We start from the raw sequence: 24,314 nt of genomic DNA on the forward strand, positions 1-24,314 counted from the left end.
ATTTCTCTCCTTGGTATCCGCCTCCTAATTATTGCAATTATCTTTTTAATAAAAATGGAAATAAGCAGCTTTTAAGAGGATGGTGTTCCTTTTATGCTTTGTTTGATCTTGCAGGCATCCTGTGATGAAGTGCTGCGTTACCAGGAAAGGTGGAGGAAAATGTAGTTTGTGTGTGAATCGGGCAAGGCACTTTAATGTCCAACAGTGTAATGCCTTTCTCACTGCATAAACGTGAACTCCTGGCATGCGTTCCAGCTCAAATTCAGGTGCAAACAAGGAGCATCAACCTGGCCTGTTGTGCCAAAACTGATGCGCCAGGGAGCTGGACGAAATAAAGAGAATCAATGTGGAATTGCTTTATATGCTGTGGGGTTGCTTCTCATTTTTATGGGCATATTCCAGAAATTAGCCCTTCAAATCCCATTGCTTCGAGAATACTGGCTTAAACTCTGCACTGAATTGAGACCAGCAATATACGTTTGAGAGATAATTGTCCAGTGATTACCCCAACTAGTTTCGATCTGGTATTGGGGTCAGAGAGGAATTTCAAAGGGATATTTCCCCAAGTTAACCCGTGTTTTATTTGCTTTGTTGCCTCTTCCAGCAGATCACACTGCTGGATTTGGGTGTTGGTGGGGGATGAGAGGGAGTGTTGTTAAATGGATCCCAAGCCATATTGCGAAGTATGAAACTAGACGCAATCCTTTTCTTGACAGTTGGTTCAGTTACAGAATGCAGCATTAAAAATATCTGTTACCTACTTACTAATAACCCAATGTCCCAGCAGTCTCTCTTTATAAGTGCTCTAAATACTTAATCAAACAATGCCCTTAACCTGTGTATGTTAGCAATATAATTAACATCTCATTAACATGCGGGTATATTGTGATTCACGAAGATCACAATTGTGTGGCACAGATAGGATTGGCCAGAGTGTCTTTTCCTGTCCAGTCATTATCCATGCGTATCATGACTAAAAGAAGCCAATTATTCACCATTCTGCAGGGGCATGCACAGGGGTCTGGAGCTTCCTCACTCCACTTTTCAGGGATCTAGATTCAAACTGACACTGCGTTGGGACCAGGCAGGAGATAAGTATTCTGGTTTTACACTCAGCTAAATGAGAAGTACAATAATTACACTTGTTCTTTGATTGACTCTTCACAGCGAAACAGAGCAGTCCGTGATAGTAGTCAGCCATTTGCAAGTGAGCTGATCCTTCTTCCAGTGTGAACCTAAAACAAGGTGCCTAATGCCAGAAGAAATAAGGCATTTTTTTTCCTGAACTTCTCTAATCTCCTCCTTTAAGATGCTCCTAAACCTTTGACCTAGCTTTTGATTACCTGTGTTAATACTTCCTTCTCTGGTTTGGTGGCAATGTTTGTCTGATTATGCTCTGGGAAGTGTTATACTCCAGGAAACCAGTTAGTGAAGGATAGAACAGGAGCCAATCTTTACACATTTTTATAAGCATTTATTTACGGAGTTACACATTACAAGTAAGCAACTCCTAACCCAATAGCTATTGTTTCAGTCTGTGCCTATTTATATATCTTTTTTAATACCAATAAAAGAGGTATAATTAAGTCCCCACATGAAAGGGGCACTATTAACTCACGCTAACTAAAACAAAAACTTTAACGGAAACTTATCAGAATAAAATGTCATTCCCGGTGTTGATGATACACTCCAGCCATCTCCCAAACCCCCGCCTGTCTCGGAAGACTCAAGCATACCAGTAGACACTGCGTGCTCCCTCTCCAGGGACACCACAGGAGAGAGGCAGGCAGTCAGGCCCAACCACCCCTTCGGCGCCCCATTGCATGGATCTGTTAATGGCTCCTTTGGTCACTCAGCCCCAGGAGCAGCTCACGAGGAGGCTGTCTGACCTACCCGCTCCTCCCCACCACCCCTCCAACACTGGGTGGTCAAAGATTAGGAAACTGGGACTGAATTACAGCCAGAAATTGAGGAGCAGCCCCCTCAGATAATAGGGGTACAATTAATTCCCTAGTTAATGCCCGCCACCTACATATAATTAAACAAATAATTGATGTACAATTCACACAAAGTGGTTTGGGATATCTTGCTACATTAAAGGCTCTCAATAAATGCAAATTGCTGTTATTCTTTGCCAAGGACCATTACAGCAAGCCCTCAATACCTTCTGATATATCACTGAGTATCCTCATTTGATATTTCAGGTCACAACAATGAATAGATGACAAGCACATACCAGTGATTTTACTGATACGAGGTAACCTGACACATTAAGCAAACACAGGCTTAAACTAAAGGAAAGACAAATTAATCAGCATTATTAGAATATGCATGCTGTTAACTGAAAAGTAAAATGCACTGAACTAGTTTAAAACAAAAATATTGACACAAAGGAGTCATTGGAGTGCCAAATGGAGGTTAAAGAGTGAAGCACAGTATTATAGGTAACCTCCATGCCAAAACTTCAAGGATGCATCAGTCGGATACCTTAACTTGTTGTCCTCAGGCAAGATGTGCCATCCTGTACTGGCAATATGCCAGGAATATCTTCAGTGCCTATACAGACAATATGCCACGAATATCTGTGGTGCCTATATAAACAATATGCCAGAAATATCTATAATGCCTATATGGACAATATGCCAGGAATATCTTCAGTGCCTATATAGACAATATGCCAGGAATATCTGTAGTGTCTATATAAACAATATGCCAGGAATATCTGTAGTGTCTATATAAACAATATGCCAGGAATATCTGTAATGCTGGTATTGACAATTTGCCAGGAATATCTGTAATGCTTGTATTGACAATATGCCAGGAATATCTGTAATGCTGGTATTGACAATTTGCCAGGAATATCTGTAATGCCTATATAGACAATATGCCAGGAATATCTGTAATGCTTGTATTGACAACATGCCAGGAATATCTGTAATGCTTGTATTGACAATATGCCAGGAATATCTGTAATGCCTATATAGACAATTTGCCAGGAATATGTGTAGTGCCTATATTGACAATATGCCAGGAATATCTGTAATGCCTATATAAACAATATGCCAGGAATATCTGTAATGCCTATATAAACAATATGCCAGGAATATCTGTAATGCCTATATAAACAATATGCCAGGAATGTGTGTAGTGCCTATATTGACAATATGCCAGGAATATCTGTAATGCCTGTATTAACAATATGCCAGGAATATCTGTAATGCCTGTACAGACAATATGCCAGGAATATCTGTAATGCCTATATAGACAATATGCCAGGAATATCTGTAATGCCTGTACTGACAATATGCCAGGAATATCTGTAATGCTTGTATTGACAATATGCCAGGAATATCTGTAATGCTTGTATTGACAATATGCCAGGAATATCTGTAATGCCTATATAGACAATATGCCAGGAATATCTGTAGTGCTTGTATTGACAATTTGCCAGGAATATCTGTAATGCCTGTATTGACAATATGCCAGGAATATCTGTAGTGCCTATATTGACAATTTGCCAGGAGTATCTGTAATGCCTATATTGACAATATGCCAGGAATATGTGTAGTGCCTATATTGACAATTTGCCAGGAATATCTGCAGTGCCTATACTGACAATTTGCCAGGAATATCTGCAGTGCCTATATTGACAATTTGCCAGGAATATCTGTAATGCCTATATTGACAATATGCCAGGAATATATGTAGTGCCTATATTGACAATTTGCCAGGAATATCTGCAGTGCCTATATTGACAATTTGCCAGGAACATCTGCAGTGCCTATATTGACAATTTGCCAGGAATATCTGCAGTGCCTATATTGACAATTTGCCAGGAATATCTGCAGTGCCTATATTGACAATTTGCCAGGAATATCTGCAGTGCCTATATTGACAATTTGCCAGGAATATCTGTAATGCCTATATTGACAATATGCCAGGAATATATGTAGTGCCTATATTGACAATTTGCCAGGAATATCTGCAGTTCCTATATTGACAATTTGCCAGGAATATCTGCAGTGCCTATATTGACAATTTGCCAGGAATATCTGTAATGCCTATATGGACAATATGCCAGGAATATATGTAGTGCCTATATTGACAATTTGCCAGGAATATCTGCAGTTCCTATATTGACAATTTGCCAGGAATATCTGCAGTGCGTGTACTGTCGATAAGCCAGGGGTGGATACCAGACTTCAGAGAAAACGCAATTCTAAAATCAGCAGGCACATCAACAACTCTACTACACAATGAAACCCAGGCATAACAACGGTCTCATCTCCACAGTGGTTATCACTATACAACTGCAGAGGCTGTCACTAAGGAAATGTTGTGAAATATAGCTCTGCTTTTCAACAGGTTTGGCTGCTAGACTGGCAACAGAAAAAGAGTAAGAAACCCATGGAAAGGGCAGGACGAAGACAAAAAAGGCTTTTTTGTTTCAAGTTTTGATTATTTAAGCTTGTAGAACTGTGTGAAATTCAAACTCAACAGAGTGGCTCGATTATCACGATGTTAATGGTTGGCCAGGCTTTTATCAAACACAGTGCCAGACAGATTAAGGCAAACTTTAAAAAAAAAAAATTTTTATATAACCCAAAAAGTTCTGATATATAAAATGTAGTTTTATCTAAAATGTTGCTGGGGCTCAGATCAGCAGGCTGCATGGCCGATTTTCTTATGCACCACATTTTAAAATGACTTCAGTAGAAAATTTAAGATATGGGGTCTTCAGTGCTGTCATGCTGCCCCCCAGTGAAAATTAATTGTAATAACAGCAATGCAGATGCTTTTCTCAATTTACAGTTTTAAGCCAGAGTAAACCATTTAACATAGCGAGACTGGCGCAATGATAACTTGAGTGTGGATAGGAAAGTTAGGGGTCGGAAAACTGAACACCGCAGGTGCTGGTAATCTGAAATTAAAACAGAAAATGCTGGAGCTACTCAGCGGGTTTGGCAGCGTCTAGGGAGAGAAAAACAGAGTTAACGTTTCGAGTCCATATGACCCTTCTTCAGAGATCTGGCTGAGGCCATTATTTTTTATTTTAAAGTTGCTGTTGAGAGGGCGCCCCAAAATTCAGCCCTAAAAGTCAGCGCAGTAACATGAAAACTATAGCTTCAGTCCTAGTCCCGTACCACTGAGAAAAATAGTCACAAGGCCATGTGCAAACAACTTGCCCAGCGTTTCAGCTGTGCCAAAAGTGAAATCAGTGAAGAGATTCCTGAACATAAATTAAAATCAAAGGCACTGTGGTCAGCCGGAAGTCAGTTACATCACTTCCCACATCCCTGTTTTTAAGAGTACAGGGTCCAGCCCACTGAATACCTTTCCACTCAGGACAACACTTGTAAGGTCACCCGTCTTCTGAACCAGTCACGAGGTCGCAAATCCCACCCCCATTGAACGGGAACGACCCCATAAACAGCACGGTCAAAGTCCACTGAAGCTCCATTATGGGTCAGTACAGAAAGGCAGTTCATACCGGCAAACCCGCTCTCAGCTCTCGGCACTCGGCACTATAGGAGGTACTGGTCCCAGCCCAGGAGGTGTGTTGTGGGGGGAGGGGGAAAGGAATGCCAAGCTGCTCCAGGGGCAGGCGGGTAAATACGAGGGGCATCAGAGAGTGAGCCATCACGCCATCAACGCTACTCGCCTTGGCAGCCCAGACAAGAGTGGACAATAGAAAGGAGCAAAATGTCGCCTCGGTTGCAGCCAGTACCCGGTCCAAGGGAGACAAAAAAATGTAGAAGGCAACGTCCCTTGAATCCCCATCAAAAAAACAAGAATAACCAATTCTTACTGAGTGGAATAAGCAACAACATTGCCTAACCCTCTGCAGGCTGTAATCACAATTCGATAACAATATTTTCCTCCTTTTTAAACTGCTCTCCTTTTACCTGAGAACACTATGAATTAAGGTGTAGCAATTTCTTCAACACTTCCACAGGAATCATTCTTAACAATCAGAGAACAAGTTTAATAACGACTACAATTACAAAGTCTACACTGAGAGGGTGCTGATGCTCAGAGTCACAGTGGAAACCTGTGTACAGAATTGTTCAAATAATGATTGCAGAGAAAAAAGACTTGCATGTATATAGCACTCTTCATGGACATCTTAAAGTGTTTTACAGCCAATGAAGTGCTTTTTTTTTGAGATATGTGATATAGGTAACATGGCAGCTAATATACACTCAGCAAACTCCCACAAACAGTAATGTAATAATGACCACAATAATCTGTTTTTTATGCTGTTGGTCAAAGGGTGAATATTGGCCAGGGCACCGGGAATAACTCCCTAGCTCTTCTTTGAAATAGACCATGAGATCCTTTACACCCACCTGAACAGGCAGATGGGGCGTCAGTTTAATGTCTCATCCGAAAGATGGTACAGGGGGATAGTGGTAATGTCACTGGACGAGTAATTAAGAGGCCCAGGTTCTAGGGACATGGGTTCGAATCCCACCACAGCAGCTGGTGGAAATTAAATCCAATTAATAAATCTGGGCTTATAAAGCTATTCTTAGTAATGGCGACTATGAATCTTTGATTGTTGTAAAAAAAAAAGAACCTCATCTGGTTCACTAATGTCCTCCAGGGAAGGAAATCTGCCACCCTTAACTGGTCTGACCTACATGTGACTCCAGACCCACAGCAACATGGTTGACTCTTAACTGCCCTCTGAAATGACCTAGCAAGCCACTCAGCTCAAGGGCAACTAGGGATGGCCAACAAATGCTGGCCCTGCCCACAATGCCCACATCCCATGCAAGAATTAAAGAAAAAATATATTCCGACAGTGCAGTGCTCCATCAATAAGGTTTCCTTGGCAATAACGGTAATATGGGAATTGCGTGACGCACTGGATTAAAGATCGGCCCGAGACCCGAGTTCATCCATGCTGTGCACTGCCTGCAAAGGTGCCACATGCAATGAGTTTGAACAGTCCTCTATCCATGGGCCCACAGTACAAAGCTGCCCTGAACTGGGTCCCAATTGACAATCTTAGGAGAGGCCACCAGATGGCTGGTACAGCCACTGAAAATGGTCACGCTGACACCATGGGGAGTTTGGAGCAGATGCATAATGTTGAGCTTGATGAAATAAAGTTATTCAGTTCCACAACACTTAACTTCACTTACCTCGATGCATGTAAAAATGTCAAAAGGAAACCAGATACAAAAGTAAACTTATACAGGATTATGCTGATAGGTGATTCTACACAGTTGAACATTAACATGTTTACTTTCTTTTAGGGGGACCTGGCTTGAGAATATAAGAATTTAAGGATCTAAGGAGTTGAGAACAAGCACATGAGCCTTCTGACTGGTATATGTTAATGATATATTAATCATGTAATACAGGTGAAGGGTGCTGTTTAATTAAGTACCTAGAACACTTATAAAGAGAGACTGCCGCTTTAAGGGGATGGCACTTTAATTGGTTTATTAGTTTATTTTATTGACAGTTTAATTAAAAAGAGTATAAAGAGAGACTGCTGGGACACTGAGTTGTTGCTGGGTAGGAAGCAGACATATGTAATGCTGCATTTTGTGAATAAACCCATTATCAAGTAAAGTACTAGAGCCTGGTTTCATACTTCACCAACTGGCTTGGGATCAATATAACACTGTGCAGTAATTATTCCAAAGAAATGTGTGTACATGAAGTACTGAGCAATCAGTCTGCAATCATTGTCCCTCATTTTTTAGGCCAAGGTGACTTTGTCCAATCAGGTGTTATTAAAGGTCTAATAATCTTGACTGCTCAGCCAATGGGAGAGACAATCCATTCTCCTTACCTGCTTAGGATCAGAAGGGCCTGTAGGTGACTCTAATTCAATGGTGACTGGACCGTCATTCTGTATATGAACTTGCATGTAGGCCCCAAACTTGCCATCTAAAATGAAACAGAACATTTAAGTTAGTCGTTTCACCACCGCTGGCTCTTTTCTTACACCGTCATTCTCAGTCTCGCACTCTCCAAAGTTTTCAGTTTCCACTGACTGGTCGTTATTTCTTTCCCTTTGTAAGCCCTCTGCAGCAGCAAGTGCACAGGTATCAGCGACATCTCCAAAATCTGATCCAAGTAACAAGATGCTGGACTGTACATGCCAGCACAGTGTTCTGACAGCAAAGAACATAATAGCCAACATCCTCCTCTACACTTTGCTGGGATCTTGGGTGCTTCCCCCTTCCACTCTTGTCCAGAAACATGGAGAGGAACCGCGGGGCGCCCGCTGCTTTGCTGCTCCATCTGTGGTCAGCGCGCCCAACACAGACTGAGGATCCGATCCATCACCTCCCCGATCTGTACTTGGTCCAATCACTCACTAATGGATCGACTGTGCAGGGACATATTTAATTCGCGTCAAATCTCCTTTCACCATACAGCACTTTTCCCTGGCTAAGAGGTAGACAGTTGTTTTCCTCATAGGTTTCAGGCAGGATCGTGCGAAAGCAGCCCAAAGCCACCATCCCTTGGTTTCCCAATCAGTCCACAAATGTGACCCTTCGTTTCCAGTCACTTGCCACTTTAATTCTCCGCCCCACTCCCACTGTGTCTTTGGCCTCCTACACTGTTCAAATGAAGCCCAACAGCAGTGAGGAACAGCACCTCATCTTTCAATTAGACACCTTTACAACCTTCTGGACTCAACCTTGAGTTCAACAATTTCAGTTCATATCTTTTCTCCCATTTTATCCAGACTGCAGGCACTGGTAAAGATTCTTGTGTCCATTCCACCATGCTGCCTTCCGCCCTGTCGCAGACCTCTCCTTTCATTATTTACCCCCTCTCCTTTCGTTATTTACCCCCTCCCCTTTCGTTATATACCCCCTCTCCTTTCATTATTTACCCCCTCCCCTTTCGTTATTTACCCCCTCTCCTTTCGTTATTTACCCCCTCCCCTTTCGTTATATACCCCCTCTCCTTTCATTATTTACCCCCTCCCCTTTCGTTATTTACCTCCTCCCCTTTCATTATATACCCCCTCTCCTTTCATTATATACCCCCTCTCCTTTCGTTATATACCCCCTCTCCTTTCGTTATTTACCCCCTCCCCTTTCGTTATTTACCCCCTCCCCTTTCGTTATTTACCTCCTCCCCTTTTGTTATTTACCTCCTCCCCTTTCGTTATTTACCTCCTCCCCTTTCGTTATTTACCTCCTCCCCTTTCGTTATTTACCCCCTCCCCTTTCGTTATTTACCCCCTCCCCTTTCGTTATTTACCCCCTCCCCTTTCGTTATTTACCTCCTCCCCTTTCGTTATTTACCTCCTCCCCTTTCGTTATTTACCCCCTCCCCTTTTGTTATTTACCTCCTCCCCTTTTGTTATTTACCTCCTCCCCTTTCATTATTTACCCCCTCCCCTTTCGTTATTTACCCCCTCTCCTTTCGTTATTTACCCCCTCCCCTTTTGTTATTTACCTCCTCCCCTTTTGTTATTTGCCTCCTCCCCTTTTGTTATTTACCTCCTCCCCTTTTGTTATTTACCTCCTCCCCTTTCGTTATTTACCTCCTCTCCTTTCGTTATTTACCCCCTCCCCTTTTGTTATTTACCTCCTCCCCTTTTGTTATTTACCTCCTCTCCTTTCGTTATTTACCTCCTCCCCTTTCGTTATTTACCCCCTCCCCTTTCGTTATTTACCCCCTCCCCTTTCGTTATTTACCCCCTCCCCTTTCGTTATTTACCCCCTCCCCTTTCGTTATTTACCCCCTCCCCTTTCGTTATTTACCTCCTCCCCCTTTTGTTTTTTAACTCCTCCCCTTTTGTTATTTACCTCCTCTCCTTTCGTTATTTACCCCCTCCCCTTTTGTTATTTACCTCCTCCCCTTTCGTTATTTACCTCCTCCCCTTACGTTATTTACCCACTCCCCTTTCGTTATTTACCTCCTCCCCTTTCGTTATTTACCTCCTCCCCTTTCGTTATTTACCCCCTCCCCTTTCGTTATTTACCCCCTCCCCTTTCGTTATTTACCCCCTCCCCTTTCGTTATTTACCTCCTCCCCCTTTTGTTTTTTAACTGCTTTCCTTGCCTCTGCACTTGCTTAAAACCTGTAACATTTTCCAGTTCTGTTGAAACATTAACTCGGATTCTCAAGGCCGCCTGACCTGACAACTCTTCCCAGCAGTTTTTGGATTATGTTTTCAGCACCTGCAGTATTTTGTCTTCGTAACCATTCCTTGGATTTATTACTCTTTCCTTACTAAGTCCATGGTCTCTGATCACTGGTCTCACAGTGATGTGGCTGTGTGTTCATGTGGAGAAAATGTACCCTCATCTTTCATGCCACAAGGGGACTCCTTGCCATTTTTCTACCCCCTTCTCAATTCCAATATTTGGCCATTTAATTTGTGGCCCCTCTCTTTCATATCTCTGTTTAGTTTCATCCTAGTTATGTTCCTTCCCTGCCTGCTTTTAAGTCTTTTCTTTGTTCTTGTCAGGAAGATATAATAATGTTCATAATGTTATTTGGAATTTATTGTAAAGTTGAGTAATAGTGGGGTCTGTGGGTGTGAGTCTGTGTGTGTGTTAATTGAATTACAGACAGCTGGTCTGGGTGCTTTGATGCTTCAGATGTTTCAAATGCTAAGTAGGTAAACATGGGTGAAGTTTTAGAGCGTGAGGTGTAAAGGGGACATTTGCATTTTTAAATAAACCAGGGTAGCTTGAATTCAAAAGAGGGGGTGAAATGCTTCACCTAGCCAGGAGAAGGTTAGAAACAGTGGGCAGAATTTTGCCGTCGGTGAGCAGGGGGTGGGGCCCGCTCGCCGACACGTAAAATGACGCGGGATGATGTCGGGCAGAACCCCCGACGTCATCCCGCCCCATTTAAATATTCAGGAAGGTGGGGGCGCAGTCAAATCAACTGCGCGCCCGCCAACCTGTCAATGGCCAATTGAGGCCATTGACAGGATCAATTAAGCAATTGAAGGACCTGCCCGTCCAACCTTAAGGTTGGCGGGTCGGCCAGGAGCCCCGGCAGCAAATAGAAAGTACACAAAACCTCATCCAGCGGCGGGATGAGGTTTCATGCAGGGTTTTAAAATTTGTGATAAAGTTGCTCTGTAAATTATGAACATGTCCCAACTCATGTGACATTGTCACATAAGGGGACATGTAAGGGAATTTTTTTTTCTATTTTTAATATTTTTAAAAGTCGAGGCGATCTCCCTGAGGCTGCACTTAGCCTCAGGGAGATGAGCGCACTCTCGATTTCAGAGATTCCCCCCACCAGCCCACACAGGGAGCGCATAGTGCTTCCCGGCGGACGTCACACTGGGCGGGCCTTAATTGGCATGCCCACGAAAGATGGCAGTGCAGCCCCGATAGATTTTTATTATTAGAGAAGTAAAGTCCAGAGACATAGTGAAACAATGGGAATTTGCATTCAAAGGGGGAAATATCTATAAAGGAGAGAAGGCTGTGAGCATTCTAAGATCTAACAAGTGTGAAAAGTCTCCAGCCTCTGTGCCCAAACTGCTGTCTGCAAGAACTGAAGTTAAGAAAACTCACTTTTTGAGTGTTCAGGGTATCGTGTTACTTTGTCTGGGTCTTTTCAAATCTGTGGGCAGAATTTTACCCTTGATGTGCGGGCGCATGCTCATGCCCGTGCGTGAAATAAAGCACGTTGACGCCAGGCGAGCATCCCGACATCAACGCACACTCTCACGATAGTTAGGTCGACGGGCGCGCTGCACCTATTAAGGCCATTAAGTTAACAATTGCCCTGAATTTTTCACTGCCCATTCGCGGGCAGGCGAAAAGGCCAGGCGGCCTTTGCATTTTTTAGGGAACCTCATCCACGGGCAGGATGAGGTTTCCTAAAGCAAATAAAAATAAAATAAAGATTTTACGCTTGAATTAAAAACATGTCCCCTCAGGGACATGTTTTATGACATTTTTATTTTGTGCATTAATTTTTTAAACAGTGCTTCATCTCCCTGAGACAACTCTGTGCATCAGGGAGATTGAAGTACTCTTTCGCGCGCGTGCACGTAGTTTGCGCTAGGCCCGCTCACCCTCCTCCCCTCGCCCGCACAGGCAGCGCTGAGCGCTTCCACTCGCGTTACTTGCTGCAGTGCTGATCAGGGGCAGCGGGCGGCTTTCTGACCACCCCAGGGGAGCGCCCCCGCCAAGGGCAAAATACTGCCCTGTGTGTTTTACTGTTGCCTTAATGGAGGTGTAACTGGGAGTTAGATTAATTAGGGGAGCTAGGAGCTATAGTAGTAATTTGTAGACCTATGTATGTGCTTAACATTATTTCTTTTATTAATAAATGTTTAATCTAGGTGTAAAAACTGTCTAAGCCTCAGTGGCCTTTTTACCGAATTCAAAGCCTGCATCTTGAAATAAATACAAATTGCAAACAGTTGTGGCAGCTGCTTCAAGTTTCCCTCTGGGATGGTACTAGCATGGATAGAAGATTGGCTGTTTGGCAGGAGGCAGAGAGTGGGGATAAGGGGGTCCTATTCAGGATGGCGGCTGGTGACTAGTGGAGTTCCGCAGGGGTCAGTGTTGGGACCACAACTTTTCACTTTATACATTAATGATCTAGATGAAGGAACTGAGGGCATCCTGGCTAAGTTTGCGGATGATACGAAGATAGGTGGAGGGACAGGTAGTATTGAGGAGGCGGGGAGGCTGCAGAAGGATTTGGACAGGTTAGGAGAATGGTCAAAGAAGTGGCAGATGGAATACAACGTGGGGAAGTGTGAGGTCATGCACTTTGGTAGGAAGAGGCATAGACTATTTTCTAAATGGGGAGAGAATTCAGAAATCTGGAGTGCAAAGGGACTTGGGAGTCCTAGTCCAGGATTCTCTTGCAGGTTGACACGGTAATTAGGAAGGCAAATGCAATGTTGGCATTTATTTCGAGAGGACTAGAATATAAAAGCAGGGATGCGCTGCTGAGGCTTTATAAGGCTCTCGTCAGACCACATTTAGAATATTGTGAGTAATTTTAGGCCCCGTGTCTCAGGAAGGATATGCTGGCCCTGGAGAGGGTCCAGAGGAGGTTCACGAGAATGATCCCAGGAATGAAAGGCTTAACATATGAGGAACGTTTGAGGACTCTGGGTCTATACTCGATGGAGTTTAGAAGGATGAGGGGGGATCTGATTGAAACTTACAGAATACTGAAAGGCCTGGATAGAGTGGACGTGGGGAAGATGTTTCCATTAGTAGAAGAGACTAGGACCCGAGGGCACATCCTCAGAGTAAAGGGAAGACCTTTTAGAACAGAGATGAGGAGAAACTTCTTTAGCCAGAGAGTGGTGAATCTATGGAATTCATTGCCACAGAAGGCTGTGGAGGCCAGGTCATTGAGTGTATTTAAGACCGAGATAGATAGGTTCTTGACTGGTAAGGGGATCAAAGGTTATGGGGAGAAGGCGGGAGAATAGGGTTGAGAAACTTATCAGCCATGATTGAATGGCGGAGCAGACTCGATGGGCCGAATGGCCTAATTTCTGCTCCTATGTCTTATGGTCTTATGGGATTTGGGCAGCTTAGCATTTACCACCTGCAGTGCCATAATAAAATTCAGGGCTCCGTGCAGGATATATTTGGAATTCCTGGATTGGTTTGGGGTTGCTGAATCTTAAGGTTACGAGTACGAGAGGCATTTTGAATTTTGGAGTTGGTGTGAGGGATTTTTAAAGCGGTGAGGCTGAAAAAATGGCTGTATCCATGGCTAAAACTTTTTTGGAAATGGAAGGTATAACTCTGATTGGATTACAGAAAGTATCTAAGGGTAAGTTAACAGAGCTGGCAGATAAGTTGAAGCTGAGGTTACCTGTAGGGGCAAAGAAAACAGACACAGTTGAAGTGATACCACAGCATTTAAAGTTGAAAGTGATAACCGACACTAGTGAGTCACAGCTGGAGGCAGTGAGACTTTAGTTACAAAGGAAGGGGCTTGAACTTGAACAAGCAAAGGGACTGAGAAAACTTGAATTGGAGGCAAACGAGAAAGAAAAGGAATTGGCAATGAAAAAACCTGGAACTAGAGGCAGCAGAAAAAGAAAGCATTTCAAAGGGAGCAAGTGGAAAGGCAGGAGAAAGAAAGAAAACTGGAACTGGAATTCCAGGCAAGAGAGAAGGATAAAGAAAGAGAGGGAAAGGGAAAGGGAGAAGGAAGGAGAAAGGGAATACCAGCTTAAAAGGCCGGAAGTTAAAAAAGAAATCTCAGATTCTGAGGAAAGTTCTGATGAGGGAAAAACCTTTAACCCAAAACCCAGTGGGGAGCTGTTTAAATTTGTACAAGCTCTTCCAAAGTTTGAGGAAAGAGATGTTGAAGCATTCTTTATTTCATTTGAGAAGATAGCTAAACAGATGAAATGGCCACAGGAAAACTGGACATTGTTGTTACAATGCAGGGTTGGTGAGTAGAGCACACGAGGTTTATGCTTCACTGTCAGAAAAGATGTTGGTGAACTATGAGGTGGTAAAAGAGGCTATTTTGAGTGCACACGAGTTGGTCTCTGAAGCAAACAGGCAGAAATTTAGGAATATGAGAAAACAGCCTGGGCAAACTTGTATTGAGTTTAAGAGAGTAAAACAAAGTAATTTTGACCTGTGGATACGGGCATTAAAGATAGAGACAACACATATGCAACTCTTAGAGGAGTAATTCCTTTGGAAGAATTTAAAGATGCAATTCCTTTAGTAGTGAGAACTCATGTGGAGGAACAGAGGGTTCAAACAGTAAGACAAGCAGCAGAGATAGCTGATGATTGAGTTAGTTCATAGGGCTAAACCTTTTTGGTGCCCTTTTAAATCAGAAAAGGATAGAAAGTGGGAAGGTGAAAGGAAGGTGGGTAGTCAGAAAAAGGAGTGGGTGGGAATTCGCAGCAAGTTTTTTCTCAGAATAAAAGGAAGGTGGTGAGGGTAGAAGCGACATTCGAAAATTGAGGTGTTTTCATTGTAACAAAGTTGGACACACAAAGTCAGTGTGTTGGAAATTGCAGGGAAAATCTGTTGGAATTATTGGAGTGCAGGAAAGTTCTGGAAGTAAAAGTACTATGGGTTCTGAGGTTCAGGCACAGGAAAAACCAGTGGTTTGTGTACAGGTAAAGCAGGAAGAATCAGTGATAGGTAAAGAGTGGCAATTCACAATTTACCCAAAAGAATTCTGAGGAGCAGGTTGTAGAAATGTTTAAGGGTTTTGTATGTGAAGGGAAAGTCTTTCCATGTATACAGGGTGGAGTAGGTAAAGATGTTAAAATTTTAAGAGACATGGGGCTAGCCAATCCTTAATGTTGTGGGATAGTGATATTTGTTGTTCAGAGGGAGTATTGCAGGGACAGGTGATAATAAGTGGGGTTCACTAAACCTATTCCATTATGGAAGGTAAAATTTAAAGGGTAAGTGGAAAACAGGGGAGGTGATTGTGGGAGTGGTGGAAAATTGCCCATTGCAAGGGTTCAATTTATTTTGGGTAATGATATAGCTGGGTCACAGCGGGTGATGCCTATGGTAGTTGAGCAGCCTGTAGAAGGGTTTTTAACAGAGGTGTTGCAGAGAGAGCATCCTAGATTGTTTCCAGATTGTGTGGTAACAAGATCACAGGCTCATAGGTTGAAACAAGAAGGACAGGAACTTCAAAGGCAGACAGAAGATGTGAAAGTCCAATTAGCCGGCACTGTGTTTAATAATATTGTTCAGGAAGAAAGACAGGAAGACAAAGCAGCTGAGGTATTTAACTCACGGCAGTTAGTGGAATTACAGAAAAAGGATTTGCAAATAAAACAGTTATATCAGACAGCTTACTCAGAAATAAAGGCAGAATGTATCCCAGAATGTTCTTACCTTATGGGTAATGTTTTAATGAGAAAATGGCAGCCGTATCATGCTTCAGCAAATGAGAGCTGGAGGAAGGTCCATCAGATTGTAATACCATTTGGATATAGAAATGATATTCTGAGAATTGCTCATGAAATTCCAATGGGAGGACATTTAGGAATTAGAAGGACACAGGCGAAAATACAAAAACATTTTTATTGGCCTGGATTGCATAGGGATGTAGTCAAATTCTGTAGAACATGTCACACATGTCAGGCGATAGGGAAGCTCACTTTGAATTCGACTGTTCAGGATATCGTGTTACTTTCCTTGGGTCTTTTAAAATCTATGGGCTGAATTTTGCCGTCGGTGAGCAGGGGGGGCCCACTCACCGAAGCGCAAAATGACATGGGATGATGCGGGCGGAACCCCCGATGTCATCCCGCCCCCTTTAAATTTTCAGGAAGGCGGGGGCGCAGCAAAATCAGCTGTGCGCCCGCCAACCTGTCAATGGCCAATTAAAACAATTAAAGGACCTGCCCGTCCAACCTTAAGGTTGGCGGGCAGGCCAGGAGCCCCGGCGGGAACTAGAAAAAACATGAAACCTCATCCACCGGCGGGATGAGGTTTCATGTCGGGTTTAAAAAACTTTAATAAAGTTTTAGTGAAATTTATTAACATGTCCCATCTCGTGTGACATTGTCACATGAGGGGGACGTGTTAAGGATTTTTTTATTTTTATTTTTTTAATGTTTGAACAACTTTCAGCGATCTCCCTGAGGCAGCACTTAGCCTCAGGGAGATGTGCGCTCTTCCGTGTGTATGTGCGAAAGAGCGCACTCTCGCATTTGGGGAATCCACCTCCCCCTGCCCGCACAGGGAGCACATAGCGCTTCCCGCCGGTCGTCACGCTGGGCGGGCCTTAATTGGCCCGCCCACTTAAAATGGCAGCGGGGCCCGCTTCTCCGGCGGGGATCTGCTCCCCGCCCACCAGAGATTGGGTCAGGCCCACCCACCCGGTAGGCACAAAATTCTGCCCTACGTGTTTTACTGCTGCCTTAATGAAGGTGTAACTGGGAGTTAGATTAATTAGGGGAGCTAGGAGTTATCATAGTAGTAATTTGTAGACCCATGTATGTGCTTAATGTTATTTCTTTTATTAATAAATGTTTCATTTAATTTTGTAAAAACCCTCTAAGGCTCAGTGGCCTTCTTTGTAATGAATTCAAAGCCCACATCGAAATAAATACAAATTGCAAATAGTCGTGGCAGCTGCTTCAAGTTTCCCTCTGGGATTTGAGCAGCTTACCATTTACCATCTGCTGTGCCATAACAGTTCTCAGGGACTATCCTCAGAGAAGCTTACTGTGTCTCCAGACAAACAATGTTGCCGGATACCCTAACTGATAACTTCCCTTTTTGGAATATGTCTAATGCATGAAGTGCAATGTGGAGCACATCGTGTAACTCACCATGGATACAGGTCTCTGATAATCGTCTAAATACTAATAATAATAAATGAGAAAAATTTCCATCAGATTCAACTATAGTTATTACAATAGTTATCACAGATGGCACAACACAACTGCAGTTGTCATGGCTACAATGCTGACTGAATGGTGTATGATTTGACCTTCGTTGCAAAGTGAGAATGGGGTTGTCAAGAAAGCCTAATTGCTGCTTTAACAACCAGTTTCAAAAGGATTTTCTATATTTATGACCAACCGGAAAGGAAACATCTGGATTATCTTCATCCCGCAGGTCGGTATTTTCCATTTCTAGTGGAGGCAGGGAATCTATAGAAGACCACGAAGGCATTGCTAAACATAAGGGCGCTCTTACAGCACCTGCTAGTTCATCTCTGACACCAATTCCTTTCGCAGAGTTCAGTTGGTTCAGACAAGGCTGAATAGACAGTGTGTACAAAAAGCTGTTGTTCCTCCATGAACAGTGTTAACGCGTCATGTCTAAATGGCCTTTGAATGTGTTTCAACAGCCTGACATCAGATCCACAGTAATTATAAGCCCGTTTGTTTTGCATTAGCCATCTATATGTGTTGAAATACTGGTTGATTAAAAATTTTTGCCTTGCTATGCTGCGCAACCAATGTTTTCAGTCCTCACTGCTTTTCCCAGCATGTCCCTGGATTCAGTTTAGAAATATGGTTACCTGAATATATAGGGCATGTTAGGGCTCCCTGATGAGGGAGCTTACAGGGTCATAGAAGTTATTACATATCAGATAAAACTGAACTGCAAAAAAAAAAATGCATTTATTGCCAAGCGATTATGATGAGAGGCAATGATGAAAGTTTATCTTCCATAAGTTTTTTTTTAATAATCACATACTTTGTACCTCCCTCCCCCTTTTCTAAAGCAGATTTTATTTTCTCATTTCAAATTGGGAGAATTCGGGAGTTGTGGGAAAGCAAAAATCCAGTAGAGAGATAGAGGAGTAGAAATTGGATCTCATGGCACTCATTTAATGGGCGGAAAATGGACACAAAGAGGGTTCATTATGGGCACCAACATCCAACTCTCATTTAAGCTGATTTTGCTCGGGGAAATTTTCAGGAATTCATGACAGACGCCTACAGCATAAGTAGATGAGGGGCCATCGCTGGTTTTAGGCCCCTCTCTACCGAATTAGAGCTCGCAGGGTGAAGCAAGATCTGGGCCTGTTCGTCTCGGGATTCTTCAGTAACTAGAGACAAAGGATATGTTTTACAAATGGTTTTCCCCTTTTTAGAAAGGTTTCACGATGTCCTAGTCAGCCTGGCCCTCAGCGCTCCACGCTCCCCTTGCCGCTCTCCACCATCCCTTGCAGGACTCAGCCTTGGGCTGGCCTCTCGTTTGGGGCGAGCAGTGCACACTCTGTGTCAGAGTGGCCATTCCAGGGCCAAAAACAGGCCCAAAGCAATTTCCACCTCAGAGTGCGTGAAGGAGAAAGGAAGCAAGTGAAAGAGCGTGTTATGAAAGATGGAACAAGCTGGAGGACGGAAACAAGAGAGGTATAAAGCATCAGGGAGGGCAGGAACGAGCTGAACATCAACAACCGTCTGAAGTGACAACAGACAAGAGAGAGAGAGAAGGCAACATTTACCATTGCTAAGAGGGAACAGATGCAAACATTTGAAAACAGATCCAATAATGGTATCTGCTGCCCCTGAACCTCTGACTCACTGGGCAAAACTAAACCTTCAGAGGCAAGTTCTTAGAAAGATAGGCTTTTATATCCTCGCCACAGACTGTAAAATATGGTTTGGCCCAGGATTTAATCTCAGCCCATCAATTCAGCCTGTCCCATTAGGCATTAGTCTTCAAGCCAAAGCAGCACAATAGTACAGAACTAGTCGAAAACCAGGCTGAATATGGAAGGTTCAGAGGGGAGGTGTAAAAGTAAATAAGAGAAGCAAAGAGAGGGTGTGAAAAGAGACTGGCAGCCAACATAAAAGGGAATCCCAACGTCTTCTACAGGAATATAAACAGTAAAAGGGTGGTAAGAGGAGTGGGGTCAATTAGGGACCAAAAAGGGGATTTATGCATGGAGCCAGGGGGAATAGCTGAGGTATTAAATGAATGCTTTGCATCTGTCTTTACCAAGGAAGAAGATGCTACCTAGGCCATAGTGAAAGAGGAGGTTATTCATAAGAGTTTAAAATCGATAAGGAGGAGATACATCCAAGAACCGGATGAGATGCATCCAAGGATACTGAGGGAAGTGAGAGTGGAAATTGCGGAGGCACTGGCCATAATTTTTCAGCCTTCCTTGGACTCTGAGTTGGTGCCAGACAACTGGAGAACTGCAAACTTTACCCCCTTGTTCAAAAAGGGTATAAAGATAAGCCCAGCAACTACAGGCCAGTCAGTTTAACTTCAGTGGTGGGGGAACTTCTAGAAACAATAATTCAGGACAAAATTAACAGTGACACAGACAAACGTGGGTTAATTAAAGAAAACCAGCATGGATTTCTTAAGGGAAAATAGTATTTAACTAACTTGCTGGAGTTTTGTTTGAAGAGGTAAGAGAGAGGATTGCTGAGGGAAATGCAGCTGCTGTGGTGCACATGGACTTCCAAAAGGAGTTCGATACAGTGCCACACAACAGGCTTATTGAACAGAACAACATGGATACAAAATTGGCTGAGTGACAGGAAACAGAGTAGTGGTTAATGGATGTTTTTGAGCTGGAGGAAGGTTTGTAGTGGAGTTCCCCAGGGGGGTCAGTGTTGGGACCCCTGCTTTTCCTGATATATATAGATATATTAATGACCTAGACCTTGGTGTACAGGGCACAATTTCAAAATGTGCAGATGATATGAAACTTGGAAGCATTGTGAACTGTGGAAAAGATAGTGTAGAACTTCAAAAGGACAGAGACAAGTCAGTGGAATGGGTGGACAGGTGGCAGATGAAGTTCAATGCAAAGAAATGTGAAGTGATTCAATTTGTAGGAAGAACATGGAGAGGCAATATAAAGGGTACAACTCTAAAGGGAATGCAAGAACAGAGGGACCTGGGGTACATGTGCATAAGTCATTGAAGGTGGCAGGACAGCTTCAGAGAGCGCTTACTAACTTTTCCTGATATAAACTAACTTTTTCACTAAAGCATACAATATCCTAGGCTTTATTTTCCTTTCATGGGATGTGGCCAACACTGGCAGGGCTAGCAGTTGTTGCTCACCCCTAATCGCCCTTGAATGGAGTGACTTGCTAGGCCATTTCAGAGGACAGTTAAGAGTCAGCCACATTGCTGTGGGTCTGGAGTCACATGTAGGCCAAATCAGGCAGATTTCCTTCCCTAAGGGCCATTAGTGAACCAGATGGGCTTTTACAACAACTGATGATAGTTTGATGGTCATTATTATTGGGATCAGCTTTATATTCCAGACTTATTCATTGAATTTAAATTCCACCAGCTGCCATGGTGGGATTTGAACCCACAGCCCAGAGCATTAGCCTGGGCCTCTGGGTTAGTAGTCCAGTGACATTATCACTACGCCACCATCTCCCCACTCTTATTAACAGGGACATAGAGTACAACAGCAAGGAGGTTATGTTGAACGTGTGTAAGACACTAGTTTGGCCTCAGCTGGAGTATTGCGTCCAGTTCTAAGTGTCACACTTCAGGAAGGATGTGAAGCCATTGGAGAGAGTGCAGAAAAGATTCACAAGAATGGTTCCAGGGATGAAGAACTTCAGTTGTGAAGATAAAGTGGAGAAGTTGGGGCTGCTTTCCTTGGAGAAGAGAAGGCTGAGGGGAGATTTGATAGAGGTATTCAAAATCATGAGGGGTCTGAACAGGGTAGATGGGGAGAAACTGTCCCCATTTGTAAAGGGATGGAGAACGAGAGGGCACAGATTTAGAGTAATAGGCAAAAGAAGCAAAAATGACATGAGGAAAACCTTTTTCACGCAGCGAGTGGTTAGGGTCTGGAATGCACTTCGAGAGTGTGATGGAGTCAGGTTCAATTGAAGCAGCCAAAGGGGAATTAGACTGTTCTCTGAAAAGGAAGAACGTGCAGGGTAATGGGGAGAAGGTGGGAAAATGGCATTAAGTAAATTGCTCATTCGGAGAGCCAACGCAAACATGATAGGCTGAATGGCCTCCTTCTTCCTGTAACAATTCTGAGATTCTGAGTACACTTGTTACATTACATGGAATAGGGCAACTTGGAACAACTCTAGAATGGAAAATCCTTCTTACGGCCATTGTTTTCTCAATACCTGCAGTTTGCAAAGAAAAATCACATAATCACATTGTTAATCAGTCTCTTGGTAGCACAGAACTTGAATATCACTGAAAAGAGCGACATGTTGCCGAGGCTTTTCATCTTGCATTCATCAGGGCAAACGCAAGAATGCCAAATTTCAAAGGTCATTCCAAAATTGGACGGCACTTGCTGTTCTATACTATAGCAGAAAAGAGTGCTGATTGGTTGGCAAATCGACTCTGATTGGCCCAAAGTTGCCATTGAGAAAGCAACGGGATACTATGGGATCCCCATTCTTCCAGGTTATTCAAAGAAGGTGCAAGATTTGAGCATATTCCTTTTTTTCGCAGAGAACACGTGCCTGCGTGTGATTGTATGTCGCTTCTAGCAAGCATAAATGAGCCATGTTATGAGCTTGGCAGATTATCTTAAATTGGTTGTTATTGTAGCCATTAGCACACTCAGGATTGTTCAGCAAGTGCTGCCCAATCGTGGAATCATGTTTGAGATTTAGCATTCATGCCTTTGTCCTGATGAATGCAAGATGAGAAGCTTCAGCAAAATGCTTCTCTTTTCAGCCGTACACTGCTAATCCAGTCAGTTTGCTCAGCTGACATGAATTCTGAAGGCTCAAAATATATTATTTGGACTCATGGAGCTAAAACTGATGCAGTACTCCCATCTGTGAGGGAAAATCTGCTAGAGAAAAGGGCAAAAAGAAAACAAACAAGACTGTTTCCTTTTTGTGACCAGGAGCTGCCAAAGGTTATTCAGGAGCAGGTCTCAATGTGACTTGCAACCTGTAGTTATATACTGAGCAGCAGAAGCAACACATTCAGATGTCGGAAAACTGGAACAAAAAGTATAAATTGCCGTTAATGCTCAGCAGGTCTGGCGGCATCTGTGGAGGGGGAAAGATTTCAGGGCAATGACCTCACATCAGGACAACAAAGTGGGTTTGCCAAATAACTCTCAGAGGACACAATCCTGAGTGTGCTCATAGCTACATTAACAACCAACTTAAGATAATCGGTCGATCTCATAATGTGGCTCATTTATGCTTGCTACAAGTGACATATATTCATACACAGGGACCCATTCTCTGCAAACAAAAGGAGCATGTTCAAGCTGTGCACATTTTTTGAATTACCTAGGAGCTTGGAGAGCCTATAGTTCCCCATTGCTTTCCCCATGGCAATGTCTTGGCTAATCAGAATCGACTGGCCAACCAATCAGCCCCTTTTCTCCTGTAGTATAAATTGTTGTGATTGTTTGAAATTTGGCATTCTTGCTTTTGTCCTGGTGAGTGCAAGGCAAAAATGCTTTGGCAACATGTCTCTCGTTTCAACCATTTTCACATTCTGTACTACCAAGCAATCGTTAATATTGTTTAATAGAAAAGATTCAAAAATATTCTAACTTAGCAGATTTGTGATGGAAAGACATTAGGCTCGATCAAAACAGTCAATCGTAGCAACAAAGCGATGTCATCTATATTAAATAGATTTCTAAATAAATTCCTCTTTTAAGCACATATTAGTTTAGCCATTTAAGAATCCTAAAGGTCATTGCAGGTCTCCAGTGGGAATAAAAAGTGGAGGAGTATTTTTAAACACTGTAACCATTCAAATGCAAGAGTCCTTTCAGTCGGAAAATGGTTGACTGTAGTTCCCGAACACCTGTGTCCAAAAAAACATTCACTTCCTCAAACAAAATTGAAGAGTCTCAGGACTTACAGTCAGTTAATAACAAAAACGCTAAATGGACTGTACTCACCTGCGCTGCAAAATACTTGCACCTGCATTGATTTTGAGATTTCAGTGTTTTTCTCATTATAATGAGATGCGGGCTACAATGAATCTCTCAATGTAAAAGGTAATACTGCAGCCAAGGTGTCAAAGCCTTACACGGAGATTGTGTTATTATGGGAAGCCTCAAGCAAAGGTGAGTGTTTAAATATGATGCATTTAACAAAACATATTGCAGTTTTCTCAGTCAAATAAATCTACAAAAATATTTTTTCACAACTGCAATATGTGTATCTGTAAATAAAGACGGAAATAGGTCAAATCCAGAAACACATTATTGCAAAGATTTTTAATAAATTTCCATCCGTCACTTGGTAGTATAGAACCTGAATATTGCGGATAAGAGATATGTTGCTGAAGCCTCTCATCTTGCATTCATCAGGGCAAACGCAAGAATGCCAAACTTCAAAGATCATTCCGAAATTGGGCGGCACTTGCAGAACAATCCTGAGTGCGCTAATAGCTACAATAACAACCAATTTAAGATAATCAATCAAGCTCATAACGTGGCTCATTTATGCTTGCTAGAAGTAACATACATTCATACGCAGGCACCTGTTCTCTGCAAACAAAAGGAACCTGTTCAAGCCTTGTGCCTTTTTTGAATTACCTGACAGCATGGGGAGCCTATAGTTTCCCATTGCTTTCACCATGGCAGCGATCAGCCAATCAGAGCTGACTTGCTACCCAATCAGCACTATCTTCTCCTGTAGTATAAATTGTTGTGATCATTTGAAATTTGGCATTCAAATGTTTAAATTTCCTCCCGTGATGAAGACTTATTAAATTTAGTATTCATGACATCAGGTGCTAGAAATCATTTGCCTGTGATGAAAGAGAAAATCCTGACAGAGCATCCTTCCTCATCACAAGATGTGATTCATGCAAAAAAAAATGACGGGCAGATAGGGAGAAACTCTTTCCTGCAACCCAAAGCTGCTCTCACTCTGTAGGTTGCTTCCCACCTCTCGCCACTCATCTCCCCAGCTCTCC

At 42.8% G+C, this 24,314-nt stretch overlaps 1 protein-coding gene across 2 annotated transcripts in view; it reads right to left on the reverse strand.

The window, feature by feature from the left end:
• Positions 1-24,314, reverse strand: part of dtd1 (D-aminoacyl-tRNA deacylase 1) — a 223,332-nt gene that overhangs the window by 176,268 nt on the left and 22,750 nt on the right. For both annotated transcript variants that reach the window (XM_078556575.1, XM_078556576.1), the window contains exon 4: positions 7,811-7,908. In XM_078556575.1, coding sequence (XP_078412701.1) covers positions 7,811-7,908 — 98 coding nt within the window. The remainder of the gene's footprint in view (positions 1-7,810; positions 7,909-24,314) is intronic.

The sequence above is a fragment of the Cetorhinus maximus genome, chromosome 14 (genome assembly GCF_964194155.1).
Source record: "Cetorhinus maximus chromosome 14, sCetMax3.hap1.1, whole genome shotgun sequence".
Classification (NCBI taxonomy): Eukaryota; Metazoa; Chordata; class Chondrichthyes; order Lamniformes; family Cetorhinidae; genus Cetorhinus; species Cetorhinus maximus.